The 20,241-nt window shown below is 44.2% G+C and overlaps 1 protein-coding gene and 1 pseudogene across 2 annotated transcripts in view; both read right to left on the bottom strand.

Annotated features, from left to right (window-relative positions):
* Positions 1 to 2,241, bottom strand: part of LOC112117705 (24-hydroxycholesterol 7-alpha-hydroxylase-like) — a 48,486-nt gene extending 46,245 nt beyond the window's left edge. Inside the window, exons 1-2 of one of the 2 annotated variants that reach the window (XM_024215747.1) lie at positions 2,059 to 2,241; positions 1,594 to 1,646 (exon numbers count right to left, since the gene is read on the bottom strand). In XM_024215747.1, the coding sequence (XP_024071515.1) occupies positions 1,594 to 1,646; positions 2,059 to 2,241 (236 nt within the window). The remainder of the gene's footprint in view (positions 1 to 1,593; positions 1,647 to 2,058) is intronic. The other variant, XM_024215748.1, reaches the window with a different exon arrangement.
* Positions 2,242 to 12,704: 10,463 nt separating this feature from the next.
* Positions 12,705 to 20,241, bottom strand: part of LOC112117698 — a 15,711-nt pseudogene continuing 8,174 nt past the window's right edge.

Below are 20,241 nucleotides of genomic sequence, written 5' to 3'. Positions count from 1 at the left end.
CGCCGATGGATGAAGGGGTCAAAACAAGTCTCTAAGTGTCTGCCTGGCAGAATTCTTGTTTGAATGCTGCTGGAGTTATGCTATACTATTTCTAAGGCAGCTAGAGCTATGTGTAGGCATCTTCATCATTTTTTAAATCTAAATAAGTAATTATGAGGACATTGACAATTTACAAATCTGTCTACACTTTTTATCTCTAGTGTTGTTACAAATAACACCCAAGATCACTCTAACTGGAAGAGAGTAGAGAAGAAAAGGATATTTCTCTATTTATTAGTTTGTGCATTTGACAGCCCTTGGGGTAGTCAGTTTCATTGTTTCCTTGGTATAGTCAATTTCCCCTATTGCTTGTGTGTAAGGTTGCCACTGTGAGGTACAAAAAACTGGCCCATTTGGGATGATCCTGAGCCCCTAAAACTATACTGAGCACCCTTACAGATTTCCAGGGACAGTTACTTCAAAAAAGGGACAATCCTGGGAAAACCTGGACAGATGACAACCCTATTTTTGTGGGTTTTTCCAATTTAAAACAAACAAAAAAATATGTGCTTATGAAATATAGAAATTGGCAGGGGCAGTATCTGAAAATTGACAGTCGACCTTTTCCAAAATTCAATTTTTCAACTGAAAGTTTGCATCATAGCTTTGAATTTCAATAAAAGTGAAAAACTTGAACTAAATTTTCATGACTTTTATTCCAGAATTTTTTTTTACCAGTATCCCTTTAGCAAGCTGGGCAGGAATGCACAGCGCATTGTGTCTATGGCTCTGATCCTGCAAAGATTTATGCATATGCTTAACTTTAATGTAGTCCCAATGGGCCTGATTCTCCGTTACCTGAAGGATGCTTTACCCCATGCTAACAGTGTAAAAGAGCCTTAAACCAAGTGTAAATGTAATTTATTCCCATGTTAAGGCCCTTTTACAATGCCAGAGTGGAGTAAAATGGCCTTGGGGTAAATAAGTATCAAGCCCGTGAGTCTAATAGGACAACTCCTGCTCAATGTTAAAGACATTTTCTAATGCAATTTCTTGGTCTGAATTGCCTTTGTTCATTTCAAACAACTTTTTTTCCCAACCAAAATCATTAATCCTCAATGAGGTCTAATCCACGCCCAGTCTCTAGCTTCAGCTTTAAGTATCTAAAGGGATATTGCTCCAACTTCCTGCAAAAGAAATCACATGCAGCAAGAAATAAACCATGGGAAAATTTCAGTCCTCAAAGTGAATGTTTTGGAAATAACTCTTTTGCAAAATGAATCATTCCGGATGGCAGCAGGCACCTGCTCTAACATTGCCCTTTGATTTACATTAGATGTAATAATAAGATCTGAGGGAGAGATTTACAATTATGTAACACTAAGGTTGAAATATTATGCACTCAGAAGCCAGGGAATTTTTCTGCAGCTCAGCTAGGTTGTATGAACTTGTTGTGTGGTTCATCCTGAACTAACACTGTTGCCAGTTTTATTTTATTGCAAGTCTTGCGATATTTGGTGTTTTTCTTAAAGCTCCAGCTCCTGGAGTCATGAGATTATGTTTTAATCTCAGGTTTCATGGGGTGGGCTGGGGGAGAGGGGACACAAACCCCACCAAGTTTCTAGAACTCGTTGCAGAGAACAGCTTGAAAACAGGAACCCTAAAGACTAAAAAAGGAGGCAAATAAAAAAACTCCTCATACAATTAACTCGTACAAACTTTTACAGTCCCAATGCACTTCACAACGTGTTTCCCCTCATGTGGAACCCAGGTCAGTACCCAGCTGATGAAGAAAAGCTGCATGCATTGTGTGTCCCGATCAGGTGCTCAGGTACTATTGTGTGAAAACAGTGATTGCAATATCAAATCCAAGGTATCTAGGGTAACCTGCCAATCAGTTGACACAAATATTACCTTTTTCAGCCAGAGGCTTCTGAGTTACAATAAAAATGATAGAAAACTTCTTAATGTTGTAAGGGATTCATTTAATGCAGAAAGGTTCCTCATCTGTCTCCCTATACTGCCCCAGGCACCCCCTCCCCCAACACACAGATGCATGCACCCTATTATAATTCTTACCTTGACTCTGGCTTGTTCTATAAACTCCAGGGGAGCTTTCCCAAACTCAAATGCAGCTCCCAACCAAGGGATCCAGCCACTAACGCAAGGTGGGGAATTTGGGTTTCTTGGCTGAAACAAAGCACACTTGACCATAAGAAGTCCCAGAACCAATGCCAACAGAACAGCCATAGTTACATCCATTTTCCTGCACACTGACTGGGGAGCTGCTCCTCCTGCTGCCTTGAATTGGCTGCTGCGGTTCCCAGCTTGAAAGATTGCCCAGGCTCAGTCCAGGACAGATGATAAGGCCTATCCGTCCTGTCAATGCCACTGGCTGATCACTGGCATGGAGACAAGATTCCAAGGCAAGAAACACAGCCGGGTTGTTCTGCCCACTGTGGAAGGGGGGGAGGGAATTGCTTTCTAATCAGTGGGTGAGAGATTTACAACAGTTTAAATCGGCTCGAATTGCAAATGTTTGTTGTTATCTATCTTCAAAGCAGGGGTTAGAAACTTATTTCAACAGCTGTGAGCTACTCAGTCACAAATATATACAACGAAACTTCCTAACAAACTGGGTGTGTATGTGTATAACAAGTGGCTGAGGAACTACATTTCCCAGAAGCCTCATCTGCAGCACTCAGTGATGCTATTGCCTAGAGTTAGCCTTGAGAGCAGCTTTCAGTGAGATCTGTAGTTGCACAAAGGTTCTGCTGATGCAGCTATTGGAGCTTTAGGAAAATAACCTCGGGGAACCAGACCCTGAGACCAAGAACGCCCATGAACTAGTGGCACCGAGGTTGCGAGGGAGTTGGTGGTTTATTATTTTTCTATTTAAACTAAATGATGTTACGAGAATGTTAAGACTGCAAAGTGAAGTGCTCAGCAGTGAGGTTAAGGCAGCCTGTCCAGCTTTAACTCTGCTGCTCCATTGCGCAAAGGCACGCCGAGCCCATTTTTAGTTACACAATCACAGACTTTTTACAGGATAAAAGTTCCTATTCGTTCCGCAGCATTCCTGCCTCAGTCCGTGTGCAAGTTGGATCTTGTGCAGCGAATGGGATACCTGGAGCACTAGCATTAAAGCTGCTTGTAGAGCTGGGTGAAATTTTTCTCTACAAGCAGCTTTAATGCTAGAGCTCCAAGTATCCCATTTACAGCACAAGATCCGACTTGCACACTGAATGAGGCAGATTTGGTGATACTGAGATGATTTGCAAATGTATGTCAAATTTGATTGACATGTTTTAAGTAGGGAAAAAAACTTTAAAAAACCTCTGAATAAATGAAAATACTTTGCTGCATTTCCAGCATTTCCTATATTACAAGTGCTTGACTTTGCAACCTAATAATGTTCCTTTAACACATAGTTTAATTACATTAAACTTGCGCCATAGCTAAGGTTGCAATAAAATTACTGTTTGAAGCCCAATTTTCATTTATTGTTATTGTTTTTGATGAATGAGTTGGATCCCTGCCTCATTCACTGCACCTGTTGCCCATGAAGCAGACCCTTGATGTACAAGTGGTCACTGGAGTCAATGGATACTGCACCTGCCACATGATAGTGGTATTGTACTTTATTTCCTGATTCCTGTCACCTGACCTGGGTCAGGGTTACATCCCTGTGACACTCTGTATCTCAGGGGAACACCCTACACCCCCATGTTCATCCTCATAATATAATTGTGTGGTATCCAATGCAAAGTTTGTCATGTCTGGTGTCTTCAGAAGGCTCATGATGCACTGTGCATTATTGTTATAGTAATGTTATAGGTTGTAATTTCATGTATAGAGTTATGAGGCTGAAAATGTGTCCTCATGGCTTAAAACAAGCTCAGGCAAAATTCTCCAGGAACAGAGGGGCAGTTCACACCTCATCAGGGCATGTATGGGACAAATCCAGCCCAGCCTCGCAGGAACAAAGGACATTGGCCTAGGCAGCAACAAAGGATCTGTTGGACTCTCGAGTGAGTCACTCCCCTTCCCTTGGTCAGTCAGGGACTACGATGAGGTAAAGCCAAGAGGGAAGAAAGAACATGATAAAAGGGAGAGACATTTGCCATGCTCTTCCTCTCTCTCTTCCACCTCCGTCTACAGACATCATCACCAAGCGACTGAAGCGCTGATCAAAGGGGAGAGCCTGGCTGAAGGGCAACCAGCCAGTCTGTGGTGAGAAGCATCTAAGTTTGCAAGGGCACTGAAAGTGTTAGGATCAGCTTAGAATGCGTTTTGCTTTTATTTCATTTGACCAAATCCAACTTGTGCTTTGACTTATAATCGCTTAAAATCTATCTTTTGTAGTTAATAAATTTGTTTGTTTATTCTACCTGAAACAGTGCATTTGGTTTGAAGTGTATCAACTCCCCTTGGGATAACAAGCATATCAATTTCTTTGTTAAATTGACGAACTCATATAAGCTTGCGTGTCCAGCGGGCATAACTGGACACTGCAAGACGGAGGTTCCTAGGGTTGTGTCTGGTACAGGAGATATTGGCTAGTGTCATTCGGTTGCACAATCCAAGCAGCTTGCATGCCAGAGGCTGTGTGTGAACAGCCCAGGAATGGGGGTTCTCACAGCAGAGCAGGGTAAGGCTGGCTCCCAGAGTCAAGGATTGGAGTGACCTAGTAGATCACCGGAGCAGACAACACCAGGGGAACGTCGCAACCCCTTCCCCAGGGGAAGGTGCCACAGTATCAATGGTTACTATTTGACCTACCTCATTCACTGCTGAATCCAAAATTGTAGAGAGAGCTCTCATCTACGCTAAGACAACATAAATTCAGAATAAGTCCAATGGCTTCAGGGAATTTACTCCATATTTGTAATCTGATAATAGCCTCGCACTCATAAATTACATGTATTTTCTCATGCTGTGGTTAGGAATAGTGAAACTGTGTCTCTCAGGGCTTGTCTACACTTACAGGGGGATCATCGAGTGGCAATTGATGCATTGGTGGTCGAAGACCCGCTAAATCAACTGCGGATCACTCTCCCGTTGACTCCTGTACCCCACCTGATTGAGAAGTGTAGGGGGAGTCGACAGGAGACTGTCTACCATCGAGATTGTGTAGTGTGGACCCCGTGGTAAGTAGATCTAAGCTACGTTGATTTGAGTTACACTATTCATGTAACTCAAATTCCATAGCTTAAATCAAATTTTCCCTGTAGTGTAGAAAAGGTCTCAGTATTACCCATTCTAAATATTTTACTGAATTCTGCTTGATGAAATGATAGTAAAGACATGGGGGCTGTGGCGTTCTCATAGGCTATTTTTTCTACTTATGCTTCCTCCTCTCCCCAAACACTCAAAAGTGAGGAAGTGCCAGAATTAAAGTTTTCTGTGCAAGCTTATTTCATCCCCCTTGTGCATATGCATAATAATACAACCTTTAATTCCATGTTCACATACATTTTTTCCATTGGACCTCTGCCTCATTCAGTGCACAGGATGGATGGTACTTATGGAAAGGTATTTGAACCTGCTGTGAACATGTATCCCATACACCTCCTGGGTGTTGTGCTCGGTCCCCTCTAGTGGCACCGAGACCACTTAGAGATTAGTGAGTCTGCTACAGCCTTAGCTAAGGGCCACCTGGTTTTTAGCTCATGCAGTAGAGACTCATGCATTTAGCTCCAGATGTCCCCGGTGCGATCCTGCCCACCAACGACCTGGGTCAGTCAGTGTTAAAAACACTAAATTACACTGGTCTACAATTTTTGAGAAGTCGTCTGCTTCAGAGATAAAATGTGCTATTTATTATGTATTTTGATGTGCTGAGTTCAAATATGACAATTAAAACAACTGATTGGCTACTGTTTCTAAGATATTTAAGTTTTTACATTTTATGTCTATGTATATTGTGTAGATAGTAGAGTTTTAATCATAAATTGTAAACCTAGGTCTTCTCATGTGTTTATGGTTGCTTTACATGATAATATTTCACCTGTCCTGTTTATGTAACACTTTAAAAATCAGCAAAAGGGTTATATAAATAAAATTTATTACGAAACAAAAGGCAAAAAACTATTCTGTACATAGTTTAGTCCTATTCAGTGTCTACTCGGAGCTTCTTGGCTTGTCTCTTGTATTCATTAAATGGAGCATCTCTGCTCCACAGTTCGGTGGAAAAAAATCTAGATGAGAGTGCAAAAAATGTATCTTTAGTGACATGTTGCAACCAAGGCTTTTGTATGCCTTGAGGAGGTTTTCCACCAACAACCTGTAGTTGTCTGCCTTGTTGTTTCCAAGAAAATTTATTGCCACTAACTGGAAGGCTTTCCATGACGTCTTTTCCTTGCTACGCATTGCATGGTCAAATGCATCATCTCGAAGAAGTTCACGAATCTGAGGACCAACAAAGACACCTTCCTTTATCTTAGCTTCACTTAACCTTGGAAATTTTCCACGGAGGTACTTGAAAGCTGCTTGTGTTTTGTCAATGGCCTTGACAAAGTTCTTCATCAGACCCAGCTTGATGTGTAAGGGTGGTAACAAAATCTTCCTTGATTCAACAAGTGGTGGATGCTAACACTTTTCCTCCCAGGCTCCAATGACTGTTGGAGTGGCCAATCTTTCTTGATGTAGTGGGAATCTCTGGCACGACTATCCCATTCGCAGAGAAAACAGCAGTACTTTGTGTATCCAGTCTGCAGACCAAGCAAGAGAGCAACAACCTTCAAATCGCCACAAAGCTGCCACTGATGTTGGTCATAGTTTATGCACCTCAAAAGTTGTTTCATGTTGTCATAGGTTTCCTTCATATGGACTGCATGACCAACTGGAATTGATGGCAAAACATTGCCATTATGCAGTAAAACAGCTTTAAGACTCGTCTTCGATGAATCAATGAACAGTCTCCACTCATCTGGATCGTGAATGATGTTGAGGGCTGCCATCACACCATCGATGTTGTTGCAGGTTACAAGATCACCTTCCATGAAGAAGAATGGGACAAGATCCTTTTGACGGTCACGGAACATGGAAACCCTAACATCACCTGCCAGGAGATTCCACTGCTGTAGTCTGGAGCCCAACAGCTCTGCCTTACTCTTGGGTAGTTCCAAATCCCTGATAAGGTCATTCAGTTCACCTTGTGTTATGAGGTGTGCTTCAGAGGAGGAGGATGGGAGAAAATGTGGGTCCTGTGACATTGATGGTTCAGGACCAGAAGTTTCATCCTCTTCCTCTTCCTCATCTGACTCAAGTGAGAATGATTCTGGTGCATCAGGAACCGGCAGTCCTTCTCCGTGGGGTACTGGGCGTATAGCTGATGGAATGTTTGGCTAATGCACAGTCCACTTTTTCTTCTTTGACACACCTTTCCCAACTGGAGGCACCACGCAGAAGTAACAATTGCTGGTATGATCTGTTGGCTCTCTCCAAATCATTGGCACTGCAAAAGGCATAGATTTCCTTTTCCTGTTCAACCACTGGCGAAGATTTGTTGCACAAGTGTTGCAGCATATGTGTGGGGCCCACCTCTTGTCCTGATCTCCAATTTTGCAGCCAAAATAAAGGTGATAGGCTTTCTTAACCATAGTGATTATACTGCGCTTTTGTGATGCAAAAGTCACTTCACCACAAACAAACCAGTCCTATCTGGTTAATAAGTATCTGTGATGCAGTGTCCACCCCACACAGGACTGGAAGGGGTTAAGATGGCCAGGTAGGCCTATTAACTCTACAGGCTGCACCTGGAAGGAGATTCAAGGAGCAGGGTGTTGACTGCAAGCAGGTTCAGCTGTGCAGGAACAGGTGGGGCCTATCAAGCCAGGAAGCTGCCACAGATGGGCTGCTGCTGGGAAAGGGCAATCACTCCCTGCCCTGGGAAGAGGGAGGCATGCTGGGTGGCTGCTGAGATATGTAGGCTGTAGGCCCTCCCTGGGAGGAGGGTTTGGAGTTGGTACGCCCAGAGCCAGGAGTGGTAGCAAGCAGTCCAGGGAAGGAGCAGTGAGGGCTGGGCGAGGAAGCCTAGAACCAGGGCTGGCTCCAGCTTTTTTGCCGCCCCAAGCGGCGAAAAAAAAAAAAGTGAAAAAAGAAAAACCCGATTGAGCTGCCGCTGAAGTGCTGCCGACGAGGACGAGACGGAGTGAAGGACCCGCCGCCGAACTGCCGCCGAAGACTGAGTTGCTGAAGGACCGGCCGGACGTGCCGTCCCAATAATGGACGGAGTGCCGCCCCTTTCTATTGGCCGCCCCAGGCACCTGCTTCCTTTGCTGGTGCCTGGAGCTGGCCCTGCCTAGAACTGCTGGGTTGAGGGTCCCTGGAACCTGGAGTAAAGGGCGGGCCTGAGTTCCCCTACCTGCCACTGGGGAAATGGCACTAGTGGGGCAGTGAATGGGTCACAGTGGGAGAGACAGAGAATTTGAAGGACTGTACCCTGGGAGGGGGAAACATGCTGAGTGACCTAGCCAGAGAGCTAAATCATGAAGAGGATGCTGCAGTTCCTGGGATGAGAGAGGAGCTGCATACCTTAGAGAGAGAAGGTATGATAGCGTGTGACCATGGGAAGGGGTGTCAGCCTCAAGAGCTAATCCCAAGAGTGACCAGGAGGAGGTACCAGACAAGCGGCGAGTACTGTGCCCCATGACCGTGTCACAAGTCATTTTTGCACTATTCTCTGTTGCATACAGTCTCTGTCTATGTGCATTACAGAGACAAGACCTTCACATTCCCAAAGGGACCTAGCATTAGAGGCAGGATTGTGATACGGTTCCTGTTGGTGGAAGCCAGGGAGTCATAATGCTCTGCTCTCTGAGCCATCCTTGTTCACCCAGTCTCCTTTGTCTCTCAGTTACACACAGGGCCCTACTGGATGTGCTCTGACTGTCTTAACACAGACATCAGGCACCCCTTGTGTTCGTTCTCTGGACACAGCCATGCCATGTTCACAAGTTTAGCTGCCTCTGCAGCAAGGTGTTAATTTTCTGTCATTGGGATTTCCTCATCTCTGTTGGGTCTTCCATTCAATGTGTTGATTTCAGGGCAGAAGTCCTAGTAGATATATGTCTCAAATATCTAGCCGATTTCCTATGTCACAGGGAGAAAACCAGTTTCTTCTCTGCAATGAGTAGCAAGGCCGAAGTGATAGAGTGAGTCCTTCAGATTGTTCAGAGATGCGTATGTGTCGAAAGTGGGAATTTTCTGTAATATTTTTATGAACTAAGAATGTAGGCCATGCTTACAGGATGGGGGACTCTATTCTGGGGAGCAGTAATTCTGAAAAAGATTTAGGGGTCATGGTGGATAATCACCTGAACGTGAGCTCCCAGTGTGACACTGTGGTCAAAAGGCTAATGTGATCCTGGGTTGGATAAACAGGGGAATCTTGAATAGTAGAGAGGCTATTTTACACCTGTATCTGGTACTCGTGTGACCACTGCTAGGATGCTGTGGTCATTTCTGATGTCCATAACTCAAGAAGAAGGATGTTGATAAAATGGAGAGGGTTCAGAGAAAGAGAAGGTTAAGGGGTGACTTGATCAGTCTATAAATACCTACATGGGGAACAGACATTTGACAATGGGCTCTTCAATCTAGCAGACAAAGGTATAACAAGATCTTATGGTTGGAAGTTGAAGTTAGGCAAATTTCATAGAATATCAGGGTTAGAAGGGACCTCAGGAGGTCAACTAGTCTAACCCTGCTCAAAGCAAGACTAATCCCCAGACAGATTTTTTGCCCCACATCCCTAAATAGCCCCCTTAAGGATTGAACTCACAACCCTGGGTTTAGCAAGCCAATGCTCAAACCACTGAGCTATCTTTCCTTTTAACAATGAGGGTAATGAATCACTAGAACAATTTACCAAGGGTCATGATGGAATCTTATATAATTGACAACTTTTAAATCAAGATGGGATGTTTTTCTAAAAGAGATGCTGTAGTTCAAACAGGAAGTATTTCCGGGAAATTCTATGGCCTGCGTTTAGACAGGAATTCAGACTAGATGATCAGAGTAGTTCCTTCTGACCTTGGAATCTATTAATCTGTTCACAAAAACATTCCATTCACAATAATTTGTTCTTCGGTTAGATACTAAAGACCAGGTCCTCAGCTGGTGTAAACAGACATAGCTTTCACTGAAGGCAACTGAAATCAATGGAGATACGTAGATTTACACCATCGGAAGATATGACTCTGAGCATTCTCAGCATATAAACCTTTTCCTATTAAAAGTGTTAAAACTGTGAATTCATTAAGGAACAGAGGAAATGCCAAATCAGAAAAGCCAAATGGTCCATCACTCTGGAGGTGGCTGGTACAGGAAACCAAGTTAATAAAATAAAATTTTCATTCTCTGAGTTTATACTGCACTCTGCATGGTCCATCGGGGTGACACACCCTTGATAATTGGAGAAGACTCTGTAGAAAATCACAAGCAATAGAAACCTGTAAATATACATACAGATTAAGTTTACACAAATTAATGTCAGAGCAGTGTAAAGGATCCATAAAGTGGGAATAAATGACATTTGACAGTACTTCATGGAGTGGTGTAAAGGTGCCTTAGTGTAATTAATAATAATACCTAGCTCTTACATTGTGCTTTTCATCAGCAGGTCTCAGCGATTTACAAAGAAGGTCTGTATCATTATCCCCATTTGGCAGATAGGGAAACAAGCACAGAAAGGAAAGTTACTTGCCAAGGTTACCCAGGAGCAAACTGGGACTAGAACCACGGTCACCAGAGTGCCAGTCCAGTGCACTATCTACTCTCTTACACTGTAAGAATCTGTCCCCTTGGGCTGGATTCTGCTCTGTTATGTTATCAAGAGCAATTTCACTGAGGACATGTAAAACCAGCATGAGATCAGGGCCCTTTATTAGTCAATCACAATTTGAAGATACAGTACATTGACATTCTCTGTTTTGTTTGGCAAGTTATTTATATTCATGAGCCTTTACTGAGCTTAACTTTGAGGGTTAGTGTCTGTTCTCTGATACCGTTTGAAGGATAAGACTAACACTTTAGGCAAAAATTTTCAAACCTGGGTGTCTTAGAATTGGACACCGAAATCCCTATTTAGGATGACCAATAAAAAAGGCCTGGTTGTCAGGGGTGCCAAGCACCCACCATTTTCACTGGAGTCAGTGTGAAATTGTGGGTGCTCAATACCTCTGAAGATCTAGCCATTAGTCTCTGGTTTCTATAACCACAGTCTGACAGTGCAGCGTTTTGAGGAACATGTTAACAGTTCCCCATGACAAGGGTTGACACTGATTTTTAAATCCAAATCCATCTCTGGCCTACACAAGTTTGTTTCCTTACTGTAAATAGGGTCGGATGAAAATTTTCCTTCTAAAGTCCTCATTAAAGACTTGTGTGATGAATTCCCATCAAACCCCTCCCTGCTGACCTTCCAGCTTGGACATAGGCACATCCTCCTCCCCTGGCCAACAGAGGAGAAACTCTTTGAAAGACTCTGCCCCAGGAAATCTCCTTGCTCTGGGGCAGGACAGCGGCTGCAGGGTGACTAGGCAGCAGAGGAGGGAGAGGACACCCCAGACAATAGGCCTAACCCTGGACTGGATACCCCCTGGGGCCAGACTAGGAATGTTTTACCTTGAAATGTAACTTTTTAAGTCACTGCATGCCTAGGGTATTTGCAACCCTTCCCTTTTCTGCCAGCCCTGATAAATGTCCCTTCACTTAAACGTGTGTCTAGGTATTTAGTAGGTGGGAGGCAGTGTGGCCTAGGGGATAGTGCAATGGCCTGGGATTCAGGAGATCTGGGTTCTATTCCCAGATCTCCCACTGGTGTCCTTGGGCAAGTTGTTTCACCTCTGTGTCTTAGCTTCCACATCTGTTAAATGGGGATAGTGATACTGACATCCTTTGCAAAGTGCATTGAGCTCTACTCATGAAAAGGGCTAGGTGGTGGTGGTGTTCCTGGGACTTTGAGGCCTACCCACTGAAGTGCCTTCGACACCTGCCTCCAGATCATGGTACACATGCTGCACTACTGCAGAACCTTAAGAGGTTTGGCGTGGGACAGCAGTGAGCAGTTAGCAATTACACTTGAATGCCACATTGCTTCAAGCATCCACCTATGCTAGATCCCTTGCTATCAGACAAAGCCCGTGCAGGCCAGGCACCCATGCTCCGAGAAGGCCACAGGGGTGTTGACACTGAGTGGCAGGGTAAGGCTGTGGAGAAGTTGCACACTGTGAAGGGGAATGTGGATGGGTCAGGAAGCTGGCCGGTTGGTCCAGACACAACCAGATTGTCTGCATAAAGGAGAGTGGGAATGGGCCAGCCTGGCCTGGGAACTCGGGCTGCAGGATTTGGCCTTATGTGTTTTGTTTATAATTCTTTTTTTACAAAATGATAAACATTCCAACTGAGGCCTGGTCTACACATTGTGTAGTAACATCACTATTTTGGGTAAGGATGTGATTTTTTTATTATTATTATATAGTTATACTGGTACTACCCATAGTGGACGCAGTTATACAAGCATAAAAGTGCCCAATACCAGTATAGTTTATTCTCCTCCCTCTATGGAATAAGCTATATTGGTATAACTGCATCTATGCTATGGGGTGGCTACACTGCTTGCACTATGCTGGTATAGCAGTGCAACTTTTGCATGTAGATAAGCTCTGAGGGTACAAGATTTAAGTGTTTAAAGAAAATAGATCCAGATACTGACAGTGTCAAATGCAGTTAGATGTTACCTGCTTTGGCATTGGGTCCAAAAGAGTAAACTGATATTTATAAAGGAGTATAATAACTAACATATGAATCTCCATTAGAGCAAACCACCTGAAAGAAAAAGAAAGAAAAAGCGTATCCATCGTGATCCTAGCACTGTTTCTGTATAATTATCATATTCTATTGTATGCTTTTTTCCTGGTATCTTTTATCCTACTTCCTTTTCTGCACAAAGGACAGAAGGGATAAGAAAGTTAAAGGTCTAAACAGAGGAGTTTTTTCAGTGTTACCTTAGGTGTTCATTTCAAATGACACATATTAGAGGGCTCTTTTTGGTTTAGTTTATGTCGCTTGGGGAGGGGTTTAAACTAAACTGAAAAAAGCCACCCCTAATACCAGTATAACTTCCTCTGTGGAGACTCAATCTGGTAAACCATAACTGTAAAACTTTCCCATGAAGAAAAGCCCTTAGATTAGTGCATTATTCCTTACTCCAAGGGCAGAGAATGTTTTATGGCCACTCCAATGCCATGAGCTCAAACTGGCACATCCTGTATTTGAAATAACCTTCCACTGATGAAAAGACACTGGGAGAACAGCAGAGCTGGGCTGACTTCTGACTCCTCTTCTGCAGAACCCTGATCTTCTACGCTGCTTTTCCATCCATCAAAAAACTAATCTCTCTTCCTTTGTGTACAGTCTTTTCATAGACTGACCTTGGACAGACCCCCAGAAATGGCATGCTACTGATCACTGGTGCAAAAAGAGAATGTTTTGGAGATAAAGGAGGAGTCCCCTCCAGTGGAGCTGTTTTCCACTGAATTTAGGAATAAACAAACCCCAGCTGTTTCACTGACCTTCCTGGACACCGGTGCTTTCCTCCTCCAAATGCCAAATAGCCGTCCAAGAAAGCATTCTTTTTTAATGTTGCCTCTTCCCAACGATCCTGTGGGAAGAAAACCATTTTTTTTCCAAATAAGTCTTGTATAAATAGGCTTAATTTTATTTCTCCAAGCTAAAAATGACCTTGCACAGCTAATCCTTGCATATGAAACTGTATCGTTGCTGGGGTTTATTTTCAATCTGTTATGAATTCCAGTTCCCTCTCACAAGAGGAGAGGGAGGGGTGGTAGCAAGGTCTCACCAATGAATTATGGGGGTATTGCAGTATTTTTCTTCATGAACAGGCAATATCTATTCAGTTTTATACTGAGACTGGAGGCTCTTCCAGGGAGTTTGCACACTTTACCACTGTTTGCTGGCCTTTCAGCCCTTCACATGGCTCCATCTGTCCAGCCCAGGGCAAAACAGAGCAAAATACATGTCCCAAAAGAAACAACTTACAGGCTTAAATATTTCAGGCTCAGGGAAATATTTTGGATTCCTGTGCAACCAATAAGGCGATGCCATCAGCAAGTCACCAGGTGGAATGACAAAATTCTAAATGAGAAACAAAAAGCTTCAGCAAAGGAATACATAACTGCAAGCCCAATGGGCTACCAGAACGTCTTGTCTAATAAAAATTGTGCAAGGGAGGGAAATCCTGGGATGATGTGTAGAATATTTCATCTTGCTCCCACTGAAGCCAATGGCAAAACTCTCATTGACTTCAGTGGCAGCGGGATCAACCATACGTGTTCTTGTTAGTGTTACTATAGTGAAGTGTGGACTAAAGACTACCTGTAGATAGGGCTCAAGTCCTGCTGGAATGCTCCCGAATGCCATTCTGGCACTTTTTTGGGGCGCTGTAACAGTATTGCAGTACTATCACTTACTGGAAATACCAGAAGTGTGTTCTGGCACTTCTTCTTTTAGGACTGAAGCGTTGCCCACAGGAGACACCCCTGTCTTAAGTGACTAATTAAAAGTCAAACAAAACTAGAAAACTAGTACTAGAAAACAAGGGGATTTTTTTTAAAGACCTCCTTGACTTAAGGAAAAGTGGACAAATAATTCATGCATCCTCCTGTGTCTTTTGAAATGTGTCCAGTATTTTCATCAAGAATGTATATTCACTGTTTTATATACTTTTACGAGTAGACTGTAAACTCTTCCAGGCAGTTTCCGCACTTTACCACTGTACAGAATCTCAGGCCCATGGCATGCTATATAAATAATAATACCATCAACGTGCTCTCCTTTAAATGGCTGACTCACCTTAACAATTAAGCTGATGCTGGGTAGGAGGCATGGACTAGGTCTGAGGATATAATGAATATGAAAAATATAGAATGTGTGCATCTTGGGGCCATCTTGTTTGCACCTGTCAAGTGACAGCACTTCACACAATGGGATCCTTGATTGGCATGCCTACATGCTACCGTAATTAGAGCTGGGTGAATAAGGGTTTTTTCCATTTGCTGGCAATTCCAAAAAATTTTGGGGGAACTTTTTTGAAAAACTAGGAAACAACAGGGCAGATGAAATTCAATGTTGATAAATGCAAAGTAATGCACATTGGAAAACATAATCCCAACTATACGTATAAAATGATGGGGTCTAAGCTGTTAACACTCAAGAAAGAGATCTAGGGGTCATTGTGGATACTTCTCTGACAACATCTGCTCCATGTGCAGCAGCGGTCAAAAAAGCTAACAATGTTAGGAACCATTAGGAAAGGGATAGTTTCTATCTTATTATCTATCATAATGCCACTATCTAAAGCCATGGTATGCCCACATCTTGAATACTGCCTGCAGTTCTAGTTGCCCCATCTCAAAAAAGATATATTAGAATTGGAAAAAGGTACAGAGAAGGGCAACAAAAATGATTACGGGTATGCAACAGTTTCTATATGAGGAGAGATTAAGAAGACTAGGACTGGTCATCTTAGAAAATGGATGACTAAGGGGGGGTATGATTGAGGGCTCTAAAATCATGAATGGTGTGGAGAAAGTGAATATGGAAGTGTTATTTACCCCTTCACATAACACAAGAACCAGGGTCACCCAACAAAATGAATAGGCAGCAGGTTTAAAACAAACAAAAGGAAGAACTTCACCACACAATGTACAGTCAACCTATGGAACTTGTTGCCAGGGGATGTTGTGAAGGCCAAAAGTATAACTGGATTCAAAAAAGAATTAGATTAGTCAGGAGGATAGGTCCATCAATGGCTATTAGCGAAGATGGTCAGGGTGTCCCTAAGCCTCTAACTGCCAGATTCTGGGGTTGGATGACCGGGGAGGATCACTCAATAATTGCCCCATTCTGTTAATTCTCTCTGAAGCATCTGGCATTGGCCACTGTCGAAAGACCAGATACTGGGCTAGATGGGCCATTGGTCTGACCTAGTATGGCTGGTCTTACGTTCAGCAAATTGAAAAGTTTGAAGAAAATTTTGAGTCAGGTCAAAACAAATACAAATTTTTGGATTGTTTCACCATGACCCATTTTTATTGTTAGATTTTTTTATTTTATTCTATTTTTTGGTAACTACAGCAGAGTGCTAAATAATGGGCTTGACAAGTTGAATGAACTGGTGACATCTATTTCCAGAAGATTTACAAGAAAATACAAACTCCATTTAAAATAATACAACACCTGAACTTTTAGTGGCTTCATTGCTTTCCTTATGATTGAACCTGGGGCTGTTAGCCGTAAGGCTTCCAAAATACACTGCTTAATTGATGAGAGTTTCTTAAGGTCATCTTCAAAGACTTCAATCCTAGCTTCCCCTGTTGAAACAAGATGGCATGACACAGATAGACAATAGTAATACGTCAGCCCCCTTTCAATTTAGAAAATTTCAAATCATAATGGGAGGGATTTGAACCCACTTTGTACTCATGGTGGGGAGAAGGGATATTTCACCTTGGTGCTGAGATCACTTTGCATTGGGGTACCTGGCCCAAACCAGTAATAATGACTCACTGTGGCTATCCCATTTCCTTGTTTGAGTTTAGTACCGCAAGGGTCCTATTAACTTCAGTAAGGCTGAACCTCACAGAAATCCCTAAAAGCCCATGGAAAAGTCATGGAACAGCACACATGAAAGAAATGTCATTTAGGCCTGGTCTACCCTTGAGAGAAGGGTGGTCGATCTAAGTTACGCAACTTCAGCTACGTGGATAACATAGCTGAAGTCGACGTACTTAGATCTACTCACCACGGTGTCTTCACTGTGGTGAGTCGACAGCTGACGCTCTCCCGTTGACTCCGTTGGAGTACCGGAGTCGATAGGAGAGCACTCAGCGGTCGATTTATCGTGTCTGGACTAGACGCAATAAATCGACCCCTGCTGGATTGAATGCTGCCCGCCGATCCGGCAGGTAGTATAGACAAGCCCTTAGTTGAAGATATTACACAAATATAAAGGCCAAATCAGTAGAGGCTAAATCCAGAAATACTTACCCTGATTTTACTTAGGCCCAGATCCTGAGAAGTATTTAGGTGCCTCACTCCCATTCAAATTAAGGAAAGTGAGGCACCTAAAGACTTTTCAGGATCTGGGCCTCAAGACCTTATTCAGGCAAACTCCCCAAAAAGCCAGTGGCCAAACACGCATGGACTTCAGTGGGATCAGGCTGAGTAACGACAGAGCAAAAACTGAGTGAGGGTTTTGGTCGTATGTTAACTGTGGTTTTACTTTCTGTACCATACCACTGCAGTCACTTATGTCTGGTTTATTACCTGCTTTGCCATAAACAGAATCTATGTCCTCCATGATGTTCTTGTAAACAGAAGGGTGGGATAGTATAAATGCCAGGGTCCAAAAGGCACCCTAAAGAGAGACAAAAATTACCTCCGCAATATTAAATTCTGGTAAATTAAAACTAGGTCACTATAATGGGTCAGAGCCTGCTTACCTTACTCACATGAGTAATCCCCATCTAGTTAACAGGGCAGGTGAGTAAGGTGGGCAGAGTTGGTTATGCAATTAAATATAACATGTTATTTAAAACATTTTAAAAGAAAGCAGTATGTTACGGACCTGGTTTTCAGAGGAGTTGAAAACCCACAGCCCCTTTTACCTTCCCCTGGAGTAGTGAGAGGCCAGCACCTGTGAAAATCAGGCATTCAATGTCTATAAATGAGCAAAAGAAGAGGAGCTGGCAGCTAGAACGGTGTTTTCACAACGAAGCACCACGTCACTTATCTGGATTTATAAGGTTGAGATTATTAACTACTGCAGTGAACCAGAGCCTGGTTTCAGATGAATCTTGGGATGGGGGGTGGTTTATGGAGTATTTCACAGTTTTTCATGGTTTCAGTGTGATATGAGCTGAAACACAACAGTATTCTCTGAGCTTTGCAGGCTGCACAAATGCAGAACTCAAAACAGAACTCAAGTGATGCAAAAGCACAGGCATCAAAACCAAACACAGGGGCCAGATTCTCCAGTTTGCTCCAACTATTTTGGGATGCTCCTTTGACCAGGGTTAGCAGGGTTTATGGCTGCTTTGCATTACTAGAATGGTGTAAAGCAGCCAGAGAGTACTGGTGAATCTGTCCCACAGTGTTCCCTTGTAACAGGGGGGCTTGGCCCTTTAAGACCTAGAGGCCTGGGGCCAGCCAAGCCTGACTACTGAAGAGGCATTCCTGACAGACATCAGGTGATTCCCCTATAAGAGCACCAGGAGCCACAGTGAGTGAGGCTCCTGCAGGGAAGCCCAAGAATGAAAATCGAGGCTGGTAACTGCAAAGCAACCTCTGTCCATGAGCAGGAGGCACCTGACCCTGTTACAGCCTTGTAAAATGAAAACTGCCAAGTTTTTGCACAGATCTGTGGATAGCAAAACGAGGTCCCATTCCTGCTCCCATTGAAATCAATAGCTTTACTGCCACCAGCTTCAACGGGAGGGGTTTATAGGCCCTGAATCCGATTAGGAAAGTCATCTACTCCAACACATTTATTTCAAATGAGAAAATTACTTGTACCATCCAAAACTACTGATGGGCCTGAACCAAACAGCCTGTACACCCCCAAACACTGGGGCTGTTCAAATTCCCAATTCAAGTATGAATTTTCCATATGGCTCCTATCTTTTTAAGTGGTTTAACCAAACTGAGGATCCAACCACCACTGAAGGCTGAGCTATTAGAAATATGTATCTAATTACAGCCCAATTAAAGATCCAATTACAGCCCAGCTCAGAGATGGATTCACTTTGTATTATTTATTTAATTCCTGAGGGTGTGTACACCTGGCAACCAGATGAGAATAGTATCAACACCTACATAAATGGACACTGATACCAAAGAGAGAGAATAAGAGGCAATCCTCCCCCACAGGTACTCAACTATCCACATTCTCAAATCTCCAAGAGACATGGGATGGAAATGTTGTGAGCTGGGTGAAACCTCGTTAGGGGTTGAATTAATACCTCATTGAGATTGAAGGATGCATCCCATCCATCAATTAACATAAGTACAAGGCTAAATTAATCACATGCCCCCATGTAAAACAAAAGGATTATGTGACACTGCCCAGAAGTTTTGGATGGTGTTGGGGGAGGGCTTTGGGCTGAATTTTGTTTTGGATAAGGCCATGTATGCAATAGAGTGAGCCTGAAGAAATCCAAGCAGAAGTCTGTAAGCATGGCATGGCCCTGGAAGAAGCTAGAGAGAGAGCTTTTTGGGTCTGATGCTGGCTAAAAAGGCCTGAGTTTGAAGAAGCAGAACCTTGTACATTCCTTGCAGATAAACAAGATTGTATCCAAGAAAATACCAGACTCCATCATCAATCTCTACTCCCAGCTGGAACATCCCCAAGGCCCGGAACTTTGACTAGTCACTCGGGTCAAAAAGGGGTGACAGAAAAATAGTGGCTGCTTTCAGTGAGACATTCGTCAGTGTTGTGAAAGCATCATGTGAGAGCGTGAGCACGCACTGAAACATCTTCCATGTGCTGCCAGCTACTGAACCCAGTGAGCAAGCCATGCTGTATGTTCTTTTTATACCAGCCATTCTGATGGCAGGGAACATGTTGTTCTGCTGTGTTAGGGTTACCATATTTTAAAATAACAAAAAGAGGACACTCCAAGGGGCTCCGCCCCCACCCCAACTCCGCCCCTTCCCCGCCCCACCCCCACCCCAACTCCGCCCCTTTCCCAAAGTCCCTGCCCCAACTCCGCCCCCTCTCCTGAACGCTCCACCCCCTGCTCCTCCCCCTCCCCTGCTTCCCGCGAATCAAATGTTTGCGGGAAGCCTGAAACAGGCAGGCAGGAGGTAAGCTGGGGCGGGGGGGGCGCGAGGAGGCGCGGCTCAGTCCGGCCCCCCGGCCGAGCGGCACCGGCCTGCCCCGGCCTGCCCCGGCCCCAGTGGCTCCAGCTCGGCTCGGGCCCTGGGGCACGGGCACAGGCACCAGCCCCGGCCGAGCCGCTCCAGCCCCGGCGGCTCCAGCCCGGCTCGGCTCAGGCCCTGGGGCGCCGGCCCCGGCCCGCCCCGGCGGCTCCAGCTCGGCTCGGGCCCCGGGACATGGGCACCGTCCCTGGTCGAGCGGCTCCGGCCCCGGCGGCTCCGGTCCGGCTCGGCTCGGGCCCCGGGGCACCGGCCCTGGTTCCGGCCAAGCGCGCTGGCCACAGCCTGCCCCAGCCC

Source organism: Terrapene carolina, unplaced genomic scaffold, assembly GCF_002925995.2.
Source record: "Terrapene carolina triunguis isolate 2854851 unplaced genomic scaffold, T_m_triunguis-2.0 Scaffold42, whole genome shotgun sequence".
NCBI lineage: Eukaryota > Metazoa > Chordata > Testudines > Emydidae > Terrapene > Terrapene triunguis.
Note: the sequence above shows the minus strand (reverse complement) of the source record. Positions and strands in the feature narration are given on the sequence as shown.